This window comes from Microcebus murinus, chromosome 5 (genome assembly GCF_040939455.1).
Source record: "Microcebus murinus isolate Inina chromosome 5, M.murinus_Inina_mat1.0, whole genome shotgun sequence".
Classification (NCBI taxonomy): domain Eukaryota; kingdom Metazoa; phylum Chordata; class Mammalia; order Primates; family Cheirogaleidae; genus Microcebus; species Microcebus murinus.
Genome location: NC_134108.1, coordinates 9,249,688 through 9,269,806, shown reverse-complemented (window position 1 = coordinate 9,269,806; position 20,119 = coordinate 9,249,688). Strand labels below are relative to the sequence as shown.

The 20,119-nt window shown below is 47.4% G+C and overlaps 1 protein-coding gene across 1 annotated transcript in view; it reads left to right on the top strand.

Moving 5' to 3' along the window:
• Nucleotides 1-20,119, top strand: part of ZDHHC14 (zDHHC palmitoyltransferase 14) — a 254,045-nt gene that overhangs the window by 122,401 nt on the left and 111,525 nt on the right. Inside the window, exon 2 of the mRNA XM_012759590.3 lies at nt 17,922-18,082. Within this exon, the coding sequence (XP_012615044.1) occupies nt 17,922-18,082 (161 nt within the window). The remainder of the gene's footprint in view (nt 1-17,921; nt 18,083-20,119) is intronic.

The window sequence follows — 20,119 nt, the reverse complement described above, 5'->3', positions numbered from 1 at the left end:
TGCAGTCTTTGTGCGTCAGGTCTCTGGACCTATTTAATTCGGTATGTTAGTTCCTGCTTTTTAAGTACAAATATTATGTCAAAAGCCAAACTTAGATAAAAATAGCTTTCACAACTAAAAATGAGAAATTCTACCATCAGATAATTAGAGTTTAGACTTGATACATAATCTCAAATTAAATGTAAAACTTGATGAGAAACTAGTAAATCTGGGTTCACAAATGATAATGGATGTGACAATGTGTCACTGGTTTTCACACCAGCTTTTCGATGAACTATGGGAGGAATGTGATCTTGTTTATGGTCCCTGTTGTTTTTTTCCCTATTTCTCACTTTTATGATCTTAGAAAAATAACTAACATAGGAAATATAGGCAGAGAAAAAAATGCAGCAGTCTAATTTTTGGTGGCATGTGTTTCAAGAAAATTAGGTGTTTTCTGGTCTCAAAAAGCTATTGAATTCATTTTTTATAAGTTTTTATGGTATAAGAAGTAATTTTTTATGATTTTAGAAGCCTACTCACTGTAAACATTTTCTTTTTTTTCTTTTCTTTTCTTCTCTTCCATCCCATTTCTTTTTCCTTCCCCTCCCTCCCTTTCCCCCTTCCTTCCTTCCTTCCTTCCTTCCTTCCTTCCTTCCTTCCTTCCTTCCTTCCTTCCTTCCTTCCTTCCTTCCTTCCTTCCTTCCTCCCTCCCTCCCTCCCTCCCTCCCTCCCTCCCTTCCTCCCTCCCTTTCTTCCTCCCTCCCTTCCTTCCTCCCTCCCTTTCTTCCTCCCTCCCTTTCTTCCTCCCTCCCTCCCTTCCTTCCTCTTTTCCTTTCTTAAACTTCGTCTGGCTCTGGGCACTTATCTCCAGACAGCTTTCTAGGGAGGCTGCATTGATCTCAATTCTCCACCAGGTGAAAGAAGGGATCTCTCTCTTTCTCTATAGCCTTATGGGCATTTGGCAATGTGGATCTACAAATAGTATTCTTAATTTGCCTTTCTTTGATTACTAGTGAGGTTGATGGCCATTTATGTTTTTCCTTCCATGTTAAGGTCCTTTCCTGCCCTTCAGTGGGCCGTCTGCTTTGCTCTGTTTTATAATATATGGAATATGGGATGTGTGATCCAAAAATGTCTTTCTCAGTTCATCCCCATCACTGGTATATTGACGGAAGCGCCCTTATCTTCAGCCTTCGTTTCTACTGACTTTCGTTTCCTTTCTGTGTATCCTCGTGGGGGTTCTCATGGGAGCTGGGAGGAGCAATATCCAACGTCTCGTCTGCTGCTGTGCACACCCCGCCACAAAGACTTCTGACTTCCCCCTTTCTTTTATGCCGCTCACAAGGACATCAAACCACAGGGGCATAAAGTCGGCATTGCCTGATTGCAGAAAGAATATTGTGTAAACCCATTAAAACTCGCTGGTCAGTGTTTCTTTCTTACTATTTGGTATAAAAGATGGAAATATTTTCTTAGGAAATGAAAACGGAGAAGAATTAGAAGCCTGGTGGTATCTAGCGCAGAATTACAGAGATGTCGTAGGAGGAGATTTTAGAGGATCTTTAGGAAATGCCAGCATGGCTTGTTTGTGCTTACTTTGTTCACTGTTTATTTGCAATTTTTAAATAGGTAGCAGTTGTCCAGCTCCCCAATTTAAGTATGAGTCTCTCTGTTGCATGTGGTTGTACGTAAACATGTTTCTTCTTTCTATATTAGTGCCTTAGATCTTTGTTTGCCTATCAAGAAGTCAGATTTTCTTGGTCATTGTTTCTGTAAAATTCTCACACCATTGCCTTGAACATAGTCATGTAGACAATGGAGAGGTCACTGAAGCTTCAGTTAATCAGTGACAGAGTGCAAACTAATAATTTATAAGATTCCCTTATGTCCAGAAGGATTCCTATGTACCACTTGGCCAGCCAGAGGAAATTGCAGGTAGAAAAGGTGTTCAAGATTTCTTCCCTTCCCTGGAATTCTGTTCTATTCACTATGGGAAGAAAAGGGTATTCCATTTCATTTGACATATGTAATTCATGCTGAGCTTGTGCCTGATGGAGCCATGCATGTGTTAGTGAGCTAGTGCTGTGTAACAAACTACCCCAGAACTTAATGGCTTAAAACAGCAAACATCTATTCTCTCCGATCTCTGGGGTGCAGCTGAGCTGTGTCCTCTGCCACAGGGTCTCCCACGGGGCTGCCATCAAGATACAGCTGGGGCTGCTGCCATCACAAGGTGGGACTCAGGGAGGATCTGCTTCCCAGCTCACTCACCTGGCTGTCGCCAGAGGCCAACCTCAGGAGCCTCTCCTGGAGCAGTTCACAGTGTGACAGCTGGCGTCCCTCAGAGAGGACCAAAGAGAGAGCCAGAGAAAGGGAACAGTATGGAAGTTGCAAACCTAATTTTTGCAACCTAATCTTGGAAGTGACCCTCCATCACATTTGCCATTTTCTAGAAGCAAGTCTGCAGGCCCTCCAGGTGAGTGTAATACCAGCAGGGACCACTGGGACCACACAGCGGGCCACCTGCCATGTAGCAGCTTCTTTCACAATGCTGCACTTGGGAGGATTCTGGGCACCGGGAGGCCTGAAAATATCGTTCCCTTTGGTCCCACGGCTGCTGGGTGGCCTCGAGGGAATGGGGGTTTCCTGCCAGTCAAACCCACAGGGCCAGTTTCTGGTTTCAGGCTGCTTCCCCTTCCCCACCAGACTTCTGCCTTCCACCCGCCGTCTCTTCCAGTTTTGAAGTCACTGTTCTGCCTGAACTATTCTCTGAACTCTGCAGCCAAATTTCTTCCCACCCCCACTGGCCTCCGAAACAAACACAGAACTCTCATAAGCTTTTACTTAAAATGGCAAGGACACCAGCTGGGCTGAACCAAAACAAGGAACAATGGGGAAGTGTGGAGAATTACCAGAAGTCCACAGGAGCACGAGACGTGCTCTCCTCGGAGAAGGAAGTCATGTGTGTAGAGTATCTGATGTATACCTGGAGGCTCTGCCAAGCGTCTTCCAGGTGCTAAGTCACCAGTTCTCAACCCAGTACTGCAATGGGGCTATCATTACCTACAATTTACATTCTTCCCATTCAACACACAACGAAACTCAGACATGGAGAGAACAAGTAACCCCTCAAGCTCGCAGAGTAAGTGCCAAGGTTAGGTTGTGAAGCCAGTCAGACTCCCGTACCCAGAGCCTTCCTACAAGACCGGGGACCTTTTCATGACGGCCCCCAGATTCTGACATGGAAGTGAGTCAGGTTCTTGTCTTAAATGTCACTCTACTCGGCCTTGCCAAGGTGAAGTTCTTTAGACCCCGGACAAAGCTGGGGATAAGAAGATCACTTCTCAGACTCTTGTAGAACCTTTAACTCACTCTCCCGTTGGCCTTGGGCTATTTTTCTCTTGGGCACAAGAGTTTCTTCAGCGTTTAGGAGTCTTGCCCACCCTCAGGCTCATGGATGAGCAAGGGCTTCCCCTGCCCCTGTGTTGGTGCCCTCCCCCTACTTCAGCGACTATGCCGACTCATCTTCTTTGAATGGACCGACACGTGTCCAGCAGGCATGGCCTGGAAGGCTGAGGGCACAGGGGACAGCCACATTACTCAGCAACTTCAGAGAGGGGCCTGGAGACCTCCCAGTGGGCCAGATGTAAACCTTTATTTGCTGATGACAGCGGGTGGTCTCAGGAATTAGGGCAGAGGGGCTGCGGAATGCTGAGGGACTCGGGACAGTGTTTTAGCAGCCAGCCTGGAGTGTCCTTCTGTGTGGGCAGCTGGGTCCATACGTCCCTTGCTGAGAGTAGTAGTTCATAATACTCTTGGGTTGAGAAACTCCTTTGAGGGTCCATGGATCATCTCCGCACAGAGTGTGAAGCCCAGAACCTCCAGGTTAAGACTGTGGCCTAAAGTCAGGCTCAGCCCATTCCCCTGGGGCTGTGGGCCCGCTGGCGCTGAGCCTCCCAGCAGCCAGTGCCATCAGCCGAGGAAAGGGTGCGGCTGCATGAGTCCCCCAGCTCCTAGGAGACTCAGGCTCCTCTCATCCACTATGAGGCCTCCTGGCTCTGAAGGAGAGGCACATTCTCAGCTCACTGGGAGAACAGGAACACTTGATATTCCTTGGCTCAGTTTACCCATTTTCCTATGTTCCCATCCAGATGTCCCATGCAAGAACCCCTCTCTTCAAAACAGCATTTTTGCAAGACTCGCTGTTATGGTTAGACAACGTTAAAGTCCTCTCCTCTTGTGCCACAAAGCAGCAGGCACACTTTCTGCCAAGGGGAGAGTGGGAGTCAAAACCCAAACTGATGGAAATTTCTGGTTGAAAAAGTCATCCAGAACTGTCCAGAACAAGCACTGTAGTCACAAGATTTGGCACTGAGCATGGAGGCTCAACTAGAGCATTTCAAGCCATTTTTTTCCTTGGCCCTGCTTGGTGGATCTCTGCTTTTTGACCTCAGATTGCACAAGTGCTTGAAACATGAAGCAATGTTTTTTGGCAGCCATGTGACAGCCTCTCCGGATGTTGTCCGTGGAAACGTACAAGACCATCCTCAGAACCTGACGGTTCTTTTGGACTCTACTCATTCTACTGGCTGGATCACTAGACAATATATGGCACAAGCCCAAGAGGAACAGGGACTTAGTTGTAGGAGATGCCTTCTGGTCTTTTCTCTCCATTGCATCACTCTACAGTTTCCCGTTTGATTCTCCATCTTTGCCATCTGCTTGGCAAAATTCAAGGAATGTGGCAGTCACTTAATTGATTGTACCTTTCACGGCAGTAACATCATCCAAACATTCCATCGGGACAGCCAGGCATGATTTCCATTGCCTGAATCCCTCCCGGTGATCTCTGATAAATATGCTTTTCCCAGATGTCTCTCTGTTGTGTCCCTTAAGGTGATTTCTACCATTTTCCCTAGCACTAACGGTCATTATTTTGCCTTTTGACCTCTCTTTTAAATAGTTACCTAATAGTCATGCTTGCCACTGAGAAGTCCTCAGGAAGCTTTCTGTTCTATTTCAGAATTAAGTGAAAAGATGTTATCTTGGACATGTGTGGCTTAAAAGAAAACTTAAGAGATGATATGAAAGTTTAGCAACAAGTGAATATACTTGGAAAAGTGCAATAGGAAGAAGACAGGGGTGGGAGTGGTGATGCATTAATTCCACAACAACACGTGGTCGTTTTCAGCTTTTTTCCAATGAGTTCAAAGAGTTTCATTAAAAAAAAATTATTATATTTCATGGCACTTACTAGTATCCAGTAAAAATACCCAGATTTCTGAGTTTTACGCAGCACCTGCCACTTGCATTCTTCTGAGGTTGTCATTCCTGCAGGATAGGAGTGGATATTGGAGGAATATATACAATTCCACGCCAGGTTCACGGAAGTGGAGGCCTTTGGACTTTCTGCACCCCTGCCCTCTTCTAACAGGGAGCAAGTTACCCCTGGGCACAACCTGGGAGTTTTAGGAAGCTTCTCTGTTTTTTGCAAATGAAATTTTGTGCTTTAGCATTGTGACGGTCAGAATCCGGGAATACATAAGCAACACTAACCAGTACTATTTTCATTTGGCGTAGATGTATTTTGAAGTTTCAGGAGCAGTCTTCACCATTTAGTGTCAAGCTTGGTTGACAGGGACTCTGGGAATCCAAGCACCATGTTATGTAGAAGTCATGGAGCTTGTTATTCATCAAACGGAATTGGGAAGCAGAGCCCAAGAGAAATGTACTTGACCTTCAGCCGCTAGGGTGTTACTACTCCTCTGCTGCTGGCAATCCATCATTGACAGACACTGTCACCCACAACTCCTGAGCTTGCCTTCTCCCCCCACGGGACAAGCCACCTTCAAGCTAAATTAAGTTTCAGGTTTTTGCTGCATTCTTAATTACACTTAATGAGGATAATTGAGATCCTTAGAAAAAGGTGAAAACAGGTACAGCTGCTATTGCATTCTACTAAGAAAGTGTATAGGGTGCGAATCGGAAGTGTGGATCTAGTCGTGGTGTAATTGAGACCCTGTCTTTGAAGACGGCCACATCTGATTTGAATTCTGATTCTGAAATTTACTAGCTTAACTGGCCTCAGCCAAGTTAGTGAGCCTTTTAGGACCCAGTTTCCTCATTTGCAAAATGGTCTCAATAATGCCAGTACCATGGACTTTTTGTAGAGATTCCGTGAAATATAGGTGAAACTGCTTGAAATATGGGGGTACTCAATCAAGAAATATAAATTTTCTTCCACTCCCTGCATTCTCACTGTCTGGCTGCCTGTTTTTTGGTAAACCGTGTGTCACCACATCTGTGTGTCTAGCAGGGATGGACCTTCCCTCTGGAGCTCTTTGTTCTGACCTTGTCGTCTCATTGGGCTGGATAATTACACAGTAGGAGTTCTACCCAACATCAAGAGGAGAAATGCTTTCACTGTGTTGTAACGCAGAGGCACTTTACCAAGTGTAACAGGCAACATCATGGGCAGTGTTTTGGGGGAGAAAAAGGAATCATTTTTAATGAACGCTAAGTGCTGCCCCTTTAGAGAGGGGAAATGAGTGGCGTACCCCAACAGCAACCCAGCACCCAAAGACTTATAGTGAATTTCATTTGTTTCACTTCTCAGCTAAATATGCACTGCTGAAGCTGTCTTCACCTTATAGTCTCCAACTTGGTGTTAGAGGGTTCCGGGCTTTAATCTGTTTACCTTATTTTGCTTTATTTCTCTCCTTTTGGGAAATAGAACATTTTTCCCTTAAATACTCATGTAGGCTTTTTCTTCTCTAATCAAAAGCACCATATTTCCATTTCACAGAAATATTCTATGCTATTTTTCAAATTGTGGTATCTCTACTATTGAAGACCACATTTTTTGGTGAGTTTATGAGTAAAATAGCTTAGCCTTTTGAACTCACATGCATCTCTGTCTAAACGATTAGGTATTTCTAACTTGTATCTGTCCTATATTATCAGCTTCTAAGAGGTTTATGATGATGGGTATGTTAAAAAGCAAATCTTCAATTCCTCTTCAATCTCAGGGAAATATTATAAAGGAAAATTCACTTACTAATTCTTCTTCCTTTGTAAAAGGAAGAAGGTGGCCCTTCTTCCGCCCCAGGGATGGGGGTGGTAATTGTGGGTGTGGGTGGGGACAGCTTGGGCGGAGCAGGAGCGAGCTGTCCACAGCAGCGGGAACACGCTGAAACGAGGTCAGCACGCTCAGGTCCACGCAGCTTCCTTCATTGTTTCCACAGTGTCACAGCAGCAGGTCTCCACCTACAATGTGGACCCAGATGTCTTCGGTCTGCTCTGATGATTCCGCTGAATTCAATTCAGCAAATATTTATTGAGCGCCTACTGTGTAGCAGTGTCTTAGGTGCTGGGGACACTACAGTGACCAAACAGCCTACAAAACCCCCGCCCCCTGGACTTGCCATCCTAGGGAAACCAGTCTGGGGACGGCTGTGCTGTTCTTCCACCGGTCACTTGGCCAGCCAACCGTGGGAGGCCTAGGAAGCCTTCACAACTCCACCCCAGCCCTCCGAGCTGGTGTCTCCAAACTGGCTATTTTGTTTGTAGTCAGCCGCATTGGGGCCATCCCTCCTACCAGAGTGTGAGCTGCCAGAAAGCAAGGACCTCGTCTTGATCTTCTTGCTTTCCCCAACATTTGGTCTGGTGTGTTGGCATGTAGCATGTGCTCAGTGCATGCATGTGGATGAATGAAGGAGTGAATGATACTCGGCCATATCTTACGTCCACAGTACTCGTAGCACTTGCTCTCCATCTTTGGAGAAATTTTCCGAAACACACATACGCCTTTGCCCCAGCGGTTCTGCGTTGCTGCTTCTGCATCACACCCAAGACCGCTTTTCCGTGGCAGTAACCTCTGGACGTTGGTAGGAACAGTGCTTTGCACGGTGTGACAGTCCCAGAGGCCCTGGCAGAGGTCGCAGTCACATGTAACGCTGTGTTGGCTGCTTCCCCAAACCTGGGTGAGCAGATCGAAGCCCTAGCACGGGGCTGCTGACAGCGGAAGCTTGGGGAGAGGCAGCTGGCTGGGGCAGGAAAAGCAGGCAGGGCACAGCAGCTTGGTGCCACCAGCAGCACCGCACAGCCCTAGCCACGTCCCAGCAGGAAGCCGGCGGCGCCCAGTGCCTTGGCACAGCACGGGAGGCCCGTTGATGTTCAGTGTGCAGTCTGAAACCAGCAGGGGCATTTTCCTTCACAAAGCTTTTCATGAATATATAATTGTTAAACTCATCTGTATTTAGTTGAAAATGTCTCTGTTGAACAATTCATCGCCCAACCACATTTGGGTTGAACTCCATGAATATTGCCAGTGTTTGGGATATTTAATATGCTAGCCTTTGATCCCTTCTCATTCCTCAAGGCCCATCCTGCCATCCCTGGGCCCACCTGAACCCCAGGAAAGAAAAAAAGGGACCTGCCGTGACTCTGCGACCCCAGACCTGCAGAGGGTTTGCTGGCCCAATGTGCGGGGCCCCAAGCTGCCCTTCCTGCCCCCTCCTCAGCGGCTCAGCTGCCCTTTTCACTGCTGCTGCTGCTGCTGCTGCTGCTGCTGCTGCTACTGCTGTTTCTTCTTCTCCTTCTTTCCCCTTCTTCCTGTGATATAGGAACACTGGGGTGTAGTTGTTTCTGTCTTTAATATCTAAATGCCCAGTTTAAGGTGGAAATCCACAAGCATGGCAGCAGAACTTTGTCTAGTCACACTCCTGTAAGAAATTATGTACAGGCTGGAGTTGAGATGGGAGATGACTCAGTTTGCATTCTCAAATATCTGATCCTCTCTACCCTGGAACAGCCTAACCAGGGTATACTATAAGGTAACCTGCAAAAATCCAGGCTTCAGCCCCTCCTGAGGTTTTGATCCAAGAGAGAAAACGCATTAAGCATATTCTTTACACAATAAGCATCTTCTTTATTGATAGTTGAGTTTTTAAAGCATCAGCAGATTTTAATGTTTTGGCAATTCCCTCTTTTTTTTCAGTTCAACAAGTATTTTTGCATTTATTTTTAATGATATATTTTTGCACTGCAAAAATAAGCTGTGCTTTATTTAAGAAAATTTGGAAACCACCAAAAAGCACATATGCATGAAATCACCCTCATACCTTTAACTGGGGATAACGAGGTAATATTTTAGGGCACATTCTTCCAGTTATAAATATAAATGTGTGTTTGAAACACAGATCGGATCATCTCAACTCTACTTTGTATCCTGTGTTTTTGAGATATCTATTCATTTCATTGAACCAATAGTTATTGAAGGCCAGCTATGTGCTAGACTGAATTCTAGACACTAGAAGTTACATCTATGAACCAAGCAGATAAAATTCCTTATCGAATTGAGCTTCTTTCTAATGGGGGTCAGACACAAGCAGTATGTGTGCATATAGTGTGCCCAAGCTGGGCTAAGCCCTACTTGGAGGAGAAATAGAGCCCTGAAGGGGGCTGGGAGTTAGCATGTCCTTGGAGGACTGCAATTTTATAATTTTATGTAGTATGGTCAGAGAAGGCGCTCCTGAGAGGGCGACATTAGAGCAAAGGCTGGGAGCAGCTTTGTGGCTCCCCTCGGGAAGGGGTTCTGGGCAGAGGGGACGGCACAGGTAAGAGCCCTTGGGAGAGGAGCACCTGGTGAGTTCCAAGAGCCGCTGGGGTCACGGGGACAGAGCAGAGGGGCAGGAGGGCGGGGTGGACATGGCATCAACGAAGCATCAGGAGCAGATGGCTTTGCAGCCTCCCAGAGTACCTGGCTTTAGTTCTGAGCAGAGGGAGCGATCCGCCCGGCGCTGGGGTGTCGGGAATAGGCTGCAGGGCAGCAGGGGAGCCCGGAGAGCCGGAGCTGTGGCCGTGGACGGCTGCAGGGGTCCCGAGTGGTAGACCTCCAACACTGACACCTCCACCTCAGGAAGGGACGCAGAAAAGTCAGGCGCGGCGTGTGGCAACATTTTAGGAATACTTTCACCAACTTATGTTGCTCATTTTTTAATGCATGCACAGTGGTGATAGATGATTTTCAAAATGATGTCTACATAAGTCTAAAATAGCTCTTTCAATAAGTATAAAATAAAGATTCCATGTGATTAGAGAATATTATCTTATTTGGCACATTTCCCCTTACTGATACATCTTAAAATTTGAGTCCTTAGATTGGATGAAAGACAGAACTCTGAGTAGAGCTAAAGTCCTGCTAAGACCTTCCTGCACAGAGTTGCCAGAACGGAAGTGGGGTGGACGCCCTCCCTGTCCAGTGTTAGACAGGGTCAGAAGCAACCAGAACTTAGAGTTCTGTTCAGGGCCAGAGCAGATCCAGAATCTCTGCTCAGGCCGCTCTGTACATGAAGGTCTTCCCCAGCACACACTGCCCGGTGCCCCGAGACGGAGAACTTTCCGGAGGAACCTGGTGTGCTCCGCCAATTCCTTCTGGTTCCGGGATGCGCTGAAGGCAAGATGATGGAGCTACCGCAGCCAGTGGGTTCAGCGGCCACACATGATCTGAAAACGATAAAACAAGTATTTGAGTCAGGACGGGGAAATCTGGGATGCATGGTTGCCATGCCTACGTAGGCATGTTAGGTCATTAAAGAGCCAGTTTGGGGGCAGGGAAATTGTTGGCTTTCCTTCCTGTGATTCCCATACTACCAAGAAGCGTCTGGCTTCCTGCAATTTTGAAATGTAATTCAAAAATCACTTGGCAAAAGTGTTGACACACCACAATTTTCACCAACAAGCCCTTGCACATTCTCAATAGTAGATGAGTAAATTGGACTGTTTACACACTATGATTTGAAACCTGTATTTTTAAGCTAGATTCCTGGGTTCTGTGTCTATAAGTAGATCTATCTGGGTAGTCCGGGAGGGCTTGAGTTAAGAATAATGCCACTGATTCTGTCCTGCATACTTGGAAGGTGTGGGAGAGATCACCTCCCCTCCCTAGCTCCCCTCCCCCCCCAGCTCGCTGCTCCCCAGGTCGCGAGAGGCCTGGGGTCCCCTCTCCCCACTCAGGGGCTCTGCAGGGTCAAGGCAAGACCGTGCTGTGCTGGGAGGCGACCCTGTGTAATCCGCATCTAGCTGGGAAGGTCTGCGGGGAGAAGCCAGACTCCTGAGCAACATTCCTCGCCTTAGTAGGGTGACCTTCACCTTCCTCCTTTTCTTAGTAAGCCTGAAAGTGACAGTTCTCACATGAGGAAGCTGGGCAGAGCCTGGCATAAAAAGGAGGCTGTCGAGTGTTGACGAGAGTAAACGCTGCCTGTGTCGTCCACGAATGGCTCGTGGAGTCCCGCTGTCACCACCCTGCTCTCTGGGTTTGAGCTTTCTCTTCCAGCTTTCTTCTGTCATTATCTTCCCCCTTAAGTCCCTGGGTTCATTTATTTAAATTCCCTCCTTGGGCACAGGTCTGGTTAGACTCCCGGCTGGCGCGTCTGCCACAGTGAACACAATCAGTAAGAAAGGGGCTCTCCAAACACGGGGGCCTGCCATGTCTTGGAGGGGAGTGTCACTCTTGGGAGTTTTACAAAATCATCTAGTTTTTTTTCCTGTTCTAGAATTGTGAGTGGATATTATTTCTGAATCCACTTTTTATCTCTGTTTATCTCCAAGTAATGTGCTTATCTTAGCCTTATAGCGGTAGATTTATTTCGAAGTATGTGATTAAAGGAACAAATCACAAAATGAATGGTGCTTGTGTCCTCGACTATAAGTGAAAAATGCATTTGCTTTACAGTGACTCATATGAAAAGGAAAAAAGATCATTTTTTTATTATAACCCTTACAACCTCTATTCCTCACAATGCTACTCTGTTATTATTTCAGACATGTGAATCATTGCCTCAGATGATGTTATTTCTTGTTCATTTGCCTTAACTATTTATTATTGAAATGCATTGCCATCAAGAATCTGAAATTTGAAATAATAGGTTACTTTGTGATTTCTGAAACGTGGAAACTGCCTGAGTCAGAGAATAGCAGCAAAGAAGCAAGGCCACTTCCTCTGCCTGTATAATAAATGTGTACCTCATTTTTTATGTCTAAAAACCAGTTACCTTCATGTTTATGCTTTCATATGTACAGGACAGAACAAAAATATCAAATGTAGGTCATTTGTTGTAGTTAGGTGTCATGAGCTGCTATTAACAGAAACTGTTTTGTATGTGTACCTATTCACAGATAAAAAAATTAAAAGGTGACTTGATTTCTTTTGATGTGGGAAAAGATTCTCTATTTGTTCCAAAGGCCACTGGTTTTAATATCTCTACCACATCTTGTTGATATTATTTTGTTTTGTTTTAAGTGAAGTCAATCTCCCCAGTAATGGAATCCAGGTTTCTCATCCAGAATGTTTAAGAACTTAATTTAGTCTCAGGGTTTTGGCTTTCTGTCAAATTCTAAACCTGTGAGCCAGTCTCTAAACATAAATATGAAATTAATGGCAGCATTGATTTGGGGATGTCAGTGTCTGTTTGATGACAAAATGATTTTATATCTATTGATATATGTGTGGGTGGGGGTGGGTGGGTGTATTTTATGACCTGCAAGTGCACTGATCGCATGGTCTCATATAATATAGCACCCAGAAAACAGTACCACTTCTTTTTATACGTAAACATCAAAACACAAAAAGCTATTTTTACCGAAGATTTGAGAAGATTGCTAGTAGAACTCAAAAACATTCCTTATAATCCTTTTGGCAGTGCTACATTTTCTAATCATTACCTGGAATGAATTCCTGTATCTGGAATGTACAGTGAGCTGGCAGTCCGTGCATAGGTGTTTAATCATCCTCTCCAGAGCCAAACAGCTCACGCTGACGCGTGTGACCGGAGGGGGAGCTTCGGAAAGGCTTCTCATCGTCGTAGCATCTGGCACTAAATTAGCTCATTTCTTTTATGTTATGAAGATGTACGCTTTCAGGTTCTTACTTTTTCCCCTGTCACTTTCCAATTGAGCTCTATGAAGACTAAGATGCCTGTGGCCTGTTCTCCGCGCTGCCCCGGGTTGTATGTAGGTCACAATTCTCGAGACAGAAATAGGACTCCATTTGGTGTTTATGTCTTTGGCAGCTGCATCATCATCTTGTATCAAATCCAGGCCCTCAGGGGATGGAGTCTTCCTCGTCACAGATGGCACCCGAATTGGAGGTCCCATCCGCAGTGGCTCGGAAACGTGAAGGAGCCATCTTCGAGCCATCCGAGCTCAGGCTGAGAATTTGCCGCGCAGCACACAACGCTTTAGCTATGCAGCCACGCTGTGGGCCGTGGGGTGACCGAGGTGTCCCTTTGGTCTTACCACCTTCCGGAGGTCGACGCTCCCGGCCGCGGGCAGGGTCTGCTCTTGCCTGTCCTTCCAGAAGGATTGCAGATGCTCTCTGCTTTTCCTGAGCAGCAGTTTGAAGGTGTCTCTGCAGCGCTGATCTCATTGTTTGTTTAGAGGCATGAATTCTCCTTTTGTAAAGGGGGTTGTCGTGGATTTTGAAGAGAAACTCAGCGCTGACACTTTGTCACACAGAGGCTGGCAGGACAGGGGACTGTCACGGAGCACCTGGGATTGTACAGAGTTGCACCAACGTGATGTGCTTCATACTGCTAGAACTTTAGAGCATAGAGCAGGGGTCCCCAACCTGTGGGGAGTTGTACAGTTATTTCATCATATATAACAATGTAATAATAATAGAAATAAAGTGCACAATAAATGTAATGTGCTTAAGTCATCCCCAAACCGTCCCCCACTCCCCAGTCCTTGAAAAATCGTCTTCCATGAAGACCGTCCCCAGTGCCAAAAAGGTTGGGGACAACCTCAAAAAGGTTGAGGGTCTTAGAGATTCTAGTTAGTGCTCACAGAACGTGAACATAATGCACGTCAGCTCGGGGAGCTAAGGACCCTTCCGTCAGCCGAGGAAGCCTCGAGGCCAGGGCAGATCCTTAGCATCTGTTCCCGGACCCAGCAAGCTTAGAAAAGCAGAGAAGTTCTAGAATCTAGACACAAGGTACGCCGTTGATACCGAGGACCGAGGGCTGATTTGACTTTCTCCCTCTTTTCTGTGTAACAGTAAAATTCGCTGAGTGAATTCCATTCCTTCAGTTACTCAGAAAGTATTTGTCAACCGTGGTAGTGGCACTTTCTGCCATGTGGGCGCTGTGCTCGGTGCTGGGAAGGGCACAAAGAGGAAGAGGGCCCAGTCCCGCCCGGCAGGACTTCTCAACCCACTGAGGCTCACGGGCGTGCCCACAAATAGCCGCGGGTGCCGCAGGACAGGAGAAACGAACGTGTTACGGGGCTCGGAGAAAGGAGCAGTCCCTGCCTGTTAGGGCTGAGCCAAGAAACACCTTTTACAAAGTCTTTACGGGAAGCCATACCGAGCTGGGATTGGGAAGCTGGGTGCTTTGACACGCCGCGATGGGAAGAAGGGCGTTCCAGACACGCAGGCTGGACGGCAGGGCCTGCCCGTGGCCGGCGAGACGCCCAGCAGTCAGGTGTGGCCGTGGGAAGGTGTGGAAAGGGGCAGTGTGGAGGCACCAGGAGGGGACTGGATGGGACTGGGATCCCAGGAAGGGAACTTGAATGTCCTTTGGCAGGAGCAGGGGGTCACTGAGGGCTTCTGAGCAGGGACTTGTGTGACGGGAGCTGGAAGCAGGCAGGCTGGACAGACGGAGGGAGAGAGACCACCGTGGCAGGCAAAGGGAGGAGGTCACTGTTTTGGCTGTTCCCAGGCGGGAGGAGACAGAGAGGGGTCCCTGAGGGGAGGGCAGGTGGCAGGGGTGCTGGGCGGGAGGAAGGCTGCTGCCCCCTGCTAGGGGAGCAGGAAGGGGGAAGACAGGAGCAGAAGGACAGTGCACTCAGGCCCCCGGGGCTTATGGCAGACCCGGAGCAGGGCTCGGTCACCTTGCGCAGAGCTATCGCCGTGGGCGCTGTCCTGCCCCGCGCTGCTCCCCTGCTCCGTCTCCCATGGAGGGGCCGAAACTGCAGCTGGCTGGGGGGGAAGGGAAGGGGGATTAACTTAAAATCAAGTTGATAGTTTCCATTATTAACTAAGATTGTTACACTTTTATTTACTTAAATGAGACTGTTTGCTACGTAAAGTGACTTAAGGACTTGCTGTTACCCTCATATTAAGGTCAGAAAAGCCACAGCCCACCTGAGTTTCCATGCAGGGGCAGGCGCAGGTTTAACGGGGAGACAGAGACTGTTGCGTTCAGATTCACACCCAGTCCCTGTGTCTGACAACCAGCTGCACGGTTAGAGACCCGCGGGCAGCAGGCCCCGTGCTTCCCTCCTCCTCCTTTCCTGGGTCGCCTCTGAATAAGTTAAGGTGCGCTGAGTGCAAATGACTGAAACGGCAGCCCACTGTCTCTGCGGTGAGAATGTGCCAGGGGACAGGAATCCTCAGTTAAAGACACTGACCTCTAATTTCTGAGCATCAGATGTCAGCAGGGGGAGGGACATCCTCGTTGGGGAAGACGAGGCGATGAGAGACCTCCGGAGGCAGCAGCATGGAGAGGTGGGGTGGCCCTGAGAGATCCCAGCCGGCGTGTCTCGCACCAGGGACAGGAGAAACAGTTCAGGGCGAGGCGAGCTCATTGACTACAACTTGCTGTAAGGAGGCGACCTTGTGACTTTGAGCAGGAAGACTTTGAGGTTGTCCTTGCAAAGGCAAAACAGGAAAAACAAACGCACCAACACCTAAGATCCACTAAGTCGCCTTCACAAGAGGGTTCTGACAGCTCCGGAGTGGGAGTGTCCCTCCTTGGAGAAGCTAAATGGAGCTACGTAAATCACAGCTCTAGGCCCCGAGGTGGGACAGGCCCTAGTGACAGGTCCGCTCTGGTTCCCATCGCCCAGCTGTGCCCTTGCTGCTCACAACTGCACCAGCCTTTCCTCACTCAAATCCATTCATCGTGAGAAAGAGGAAACATGTGGGCCTGTTTTCCTCTCTGCCATTATTCAAATTATGCTGAATTGTAAATTTTAATTTTTCTGGAAAATTCTCTTCTATACCATCAATCTTTTTCCTAACCATTTTGTGTTTTATATCTATCTATCTATCTATCTATCTATCTATCTATCTATCTATCTATCTATCTGCCATATATTAATATAAGCCATGCAATATATAATCATAATATATATATAATATATGGCTAATATATATCAATTAAAATCTATTATTCAGTACCAGAGTTAATTTTATGTCTTTGGTATAGACTGTGTTTATTTCTTTTTTTCCTTTAATTTTTTTATTTGGAAATAATTTCAAAGTTACAGAAAAGTCGCAAGAATAAGACTAGCGCCAAGAGCATCCATGTACCCTTTACCCAGATTCACCTATTGTTAATATGTTATCCCATTTGTTCCAGTTAGACAAAATTCCTTGTCTGGACTATTTGTGAGTAAGCTGCCTGCATCATGCCACTTTATTCCTAAATGCTTCAGTGTCTGTTTCCCAAAACGAGGGTCTCTCACGTAGCCCGGTACACATTCTCAGCATCCCCAGCCGCTGGGCAGCTGTGTCTAAGTGCGCAGGCGCGCAAAGGCCTGCGTGCGAGCACTCCTGGCTCTGGTCTCAGCAAGGGACCATGCCTGTGGCCCTCGAGACCTGGACTCTTGCCACGTCCCTTTGCCCTCCCATCAGAGACCTGCCCAGCAGTGGGGTGCTGCTCCCCATGGCTCCCAGGACCAAGGCCCCGTCTGTCTCCAGTCTTGAGCAGCTTTCCAGTCCTTTCTTCTCCAGGTCCCCTCTTTGCTTGGTATTGAGCATATGAAAGAACATATTTTTTGGTAGAGATGGGGTCTCACTATGCTTCCCAGGCTGGTCTTGAACCCTTGGCCTCAAGCAATCCTCTAGCCTCTACCTCCCAAAGCGCTGGGATTACAGGTGTGAGCCATCGTACCCAGCCTGTCCTGATGACGTGGACAGTCAGGCAGCGCATTCCACTCTAGATATTATAACTCCACGATTTGCATCATGTTCCTTGATGCCCATGACATCATGATGATGGACTGACTGTGGTCATTGCAGACCCCATCCTCACCTGGGTCCAGGTGTCCAGTTAATTTCACTCCTGACTCAGGCCACCTGTGGGGTCAGCCCGCCAGGCCCTGGCGCTCCCCACTGTCCTGGCCTGGACACCTGGACCTCAGGCCGGTCGTCAGACTCTGGCCTCGCACAGACTTCAGTCTGTCCCTAGAGCTCCTCTCCCTGACCCATCACAGTCACTGCTGCCAGTCAGCTTGTCGGAATGACAACAGGGAAGAGGTTTTCACAGAGTTAAGAGCTGGGCCACGGTCCACACTTGGTAGCTCAAATGCCTTCTGGAAAAGCATGAGATTGTTATATTCCAGCAGCTGAAACGTCGTCTTCTGAAACCAGCCTGCACGTTCATTTCTATAGCTCATTACCCTTTTTTGGATAGAATACCTCTGAAATACTGAAAAATGGTTTCTTGCCATCTGAAAGTAGATTTACAGTCCTCAGCATTCTGTGCTGGCTGTGAGTCCCTGAGATGTTTGACCCAAGTAGGAAAAGCTGACTCTGATGAAGATGGGACTAAATTGATGTCTTCTCCTATAAAGTAATTCCAGGGCAGGGTGGCGTCTATGAATCCATAGACTTATGCGCTGTGATTACAAAGCACACATGTGTATTTGCCCAAGCTCTGCACATCTTAGATTGATTATGCCAGCGTCTCCCTGGGGGACCAGAGGGCTTGGGCTGTCGTGGCTGGGGAGCGAGGGTGGAGTCGTCCACAGGAGAGAGCTGCAGACTCCCCCAAAAGTAAATCCTTAGTGTAGGTGAATCATTAATGGGAGTCAATTTCACTCCTCCAAATAGACTTTTGGCGTCTTAGAAGGTACAGACTGCTTACTGTTGATTCCTAACATTGCATTTCCCTTTCTTTCTCCCCACCCCTCCTGCCTTCCCAACCTGCTGGCAGCTGCCCGTACCTAGCAGTGAAAATCACCCCCGCCATCCCCGTGGTCGGTGGCATCCTGTTCTTCTTCGTGATGGGGACCCTGCTTCGCACCAGCTTCAGCGACCCTGGAGTCCTCCCTCGAGCCACGCCTGATGAAGCCGCCGACCTGGAAAGGCAAATAGGTAACGCTGAGGGTCTGCCTTTGCCCTTTGGTCCCTTCCCGCCTGTGCCTAGCCGCAGTGCGGAAGGACAGGCAGCAGGGGCAGGGCGCTGGCCCCCGTGAAGAGTGGCCTGGGAAGGAAGGAGGCCACAAGTCTTCATTCACTGCACCGGTTGCAGGGTGGTGTGAATAGGAGGTGGGCTATAGGGTGGGTGGAAGGACGGAAGGTGAGGCCGGAGGGACTGACACTCTGGAGGCAGGGGCTGCCACCCATGCAAGCAATACACCGGTGCCCCCAGGAGCAGTGTTTCTGGATGTTTCTTTGAAACCCAAGCATCTAATTCTGCCCTACTAAAGAACCTCCATCCTGAAAGACCTGCAATTGCAGGCTGTGCTGCTCCTTTATTCCCTTTTCCAACCATTGCTTAACTAGTTTCCATAAAACTAGCAGAGGTTACATCTCAGATGCTGTCTCATTTATCCAGCCTAGGATCCAGAACTTCTTTTATTTAGGCACGACAAAAATATGTCTGTGATATATATTGAAATGAATAGCTTTGCTTTTCCTTGGATATTAAAACCGTAGGCTAAAAGGTTTATAACTCATCTTGAAGATATTAAAACAGATCCTAACCCCTGATGCAACAAACTTTTAAAGTCTTTTCTTTAATTAAAAAGAGAGCTTTTTCTTGCTCTTAAATGCTCTTAAAAGTTTGCAGTTGTGAACATGTATCTTTGCTGTGGGGCATTGGTAAAATTTCACAAGCACAGCAGAGGGGCTGTGATGACACAGTAGGAACATAAAGTTTAAGCCTGGAAAACCACTTGGCAGAGCTGCGTCTCTCCCAGGATTTCCCTATCCTGTGGACTTCCCTTGCAGCCTCTACCAAAGCTGGCAAGACACCCTTATCCACAGTGCAAGCAAGTACAGCTGTGGATCTTGCTAGACAGTGTCTCTTCTGGTCTTACCATTCCTCAAGGGCTAAAGCACAGCTGTGTCCTTCTCTCAGTATCTGCCTTCATCCTGCATGCCTGTCACCTGGGCTGGGAGCAGTAATGTGGGAGTGCACGGTTTCATCCAGTAGACTGCAGCTGTTTTGTGTCCTGAGGTAGGGAGGAAGCGGAAGGAAGAAGCAGCGATGGGGACCATCTCTTTCTTAGCCTCTGCATCTTGGGATTCTGATGCAGGGCATGCTGATTCATAATTTAAAGTCTTGCATTTTATAGCACTTTAATCATTTTTGAAGACCATCCATGTTTTCCACATCTAAGCAACCTTGTAAGGAAAACTTTATTTGTTAATAAGGAAACAAATCCCCAAAGAGGGGCTTTCATGGGCAAAAGTGGCAAAGCTGGAGCCTGGAACCCAGGTCTCAGCCCTTGTTCTTTCTAGCGAGTCATGTCACTAGGGAAGGGGAGGGAGGTCAGGCCCAGTTTCCTTCAAGGAATAGAAGTGGACCTACAGAAACTGCAGAGTCTCTGCCCGCCTTACGCCAGCATGTAGCCTGAAAATCCTCTACTCAGTGCAAGAGCCCAGCCCCCAGGGTGGGGGTGACACGCAGTGTCCTGCAGTGGCCCCCACCTCCTGGTTAGTGCAAGGAACATCTGCAAAATCAGCAAGATGAGGAACAGATTTTCTGCCTTTCTTACAAAGTGGGTGATAAAGAGTGCCAATTGAATTCGCTGTTATAAACACAGATTCTAAGCCGCACAATTTCCCTCCGTCCTTACTGGTATTGAAGAAGTTGAGAGGGAGGGAATTCACTCAAGAGCATTTCTGTTGTTATTGTTGTTAAAGTTAATAACCTCAGAGCAATATTTTTCAACTTAAGTGTTTTCGAAAACCAGCTGTGTTCCAAAGCCCCCAAAGGCATCCATCCTGTGAGAGAACTGGATTGGAGACAGGGTGAGCCTGAAACTTTGTTTCCTTTCAGGAAGGAAGAGGGGCTTTAAAAGCAAGACTTTGGCAGGGAGGAAATGAGTAGATTGGCAAATTTCCTACACAAAAATCAATGATAAAGCTGAACAAAATTGTCAGAAACAACCATTTCATGGTTCT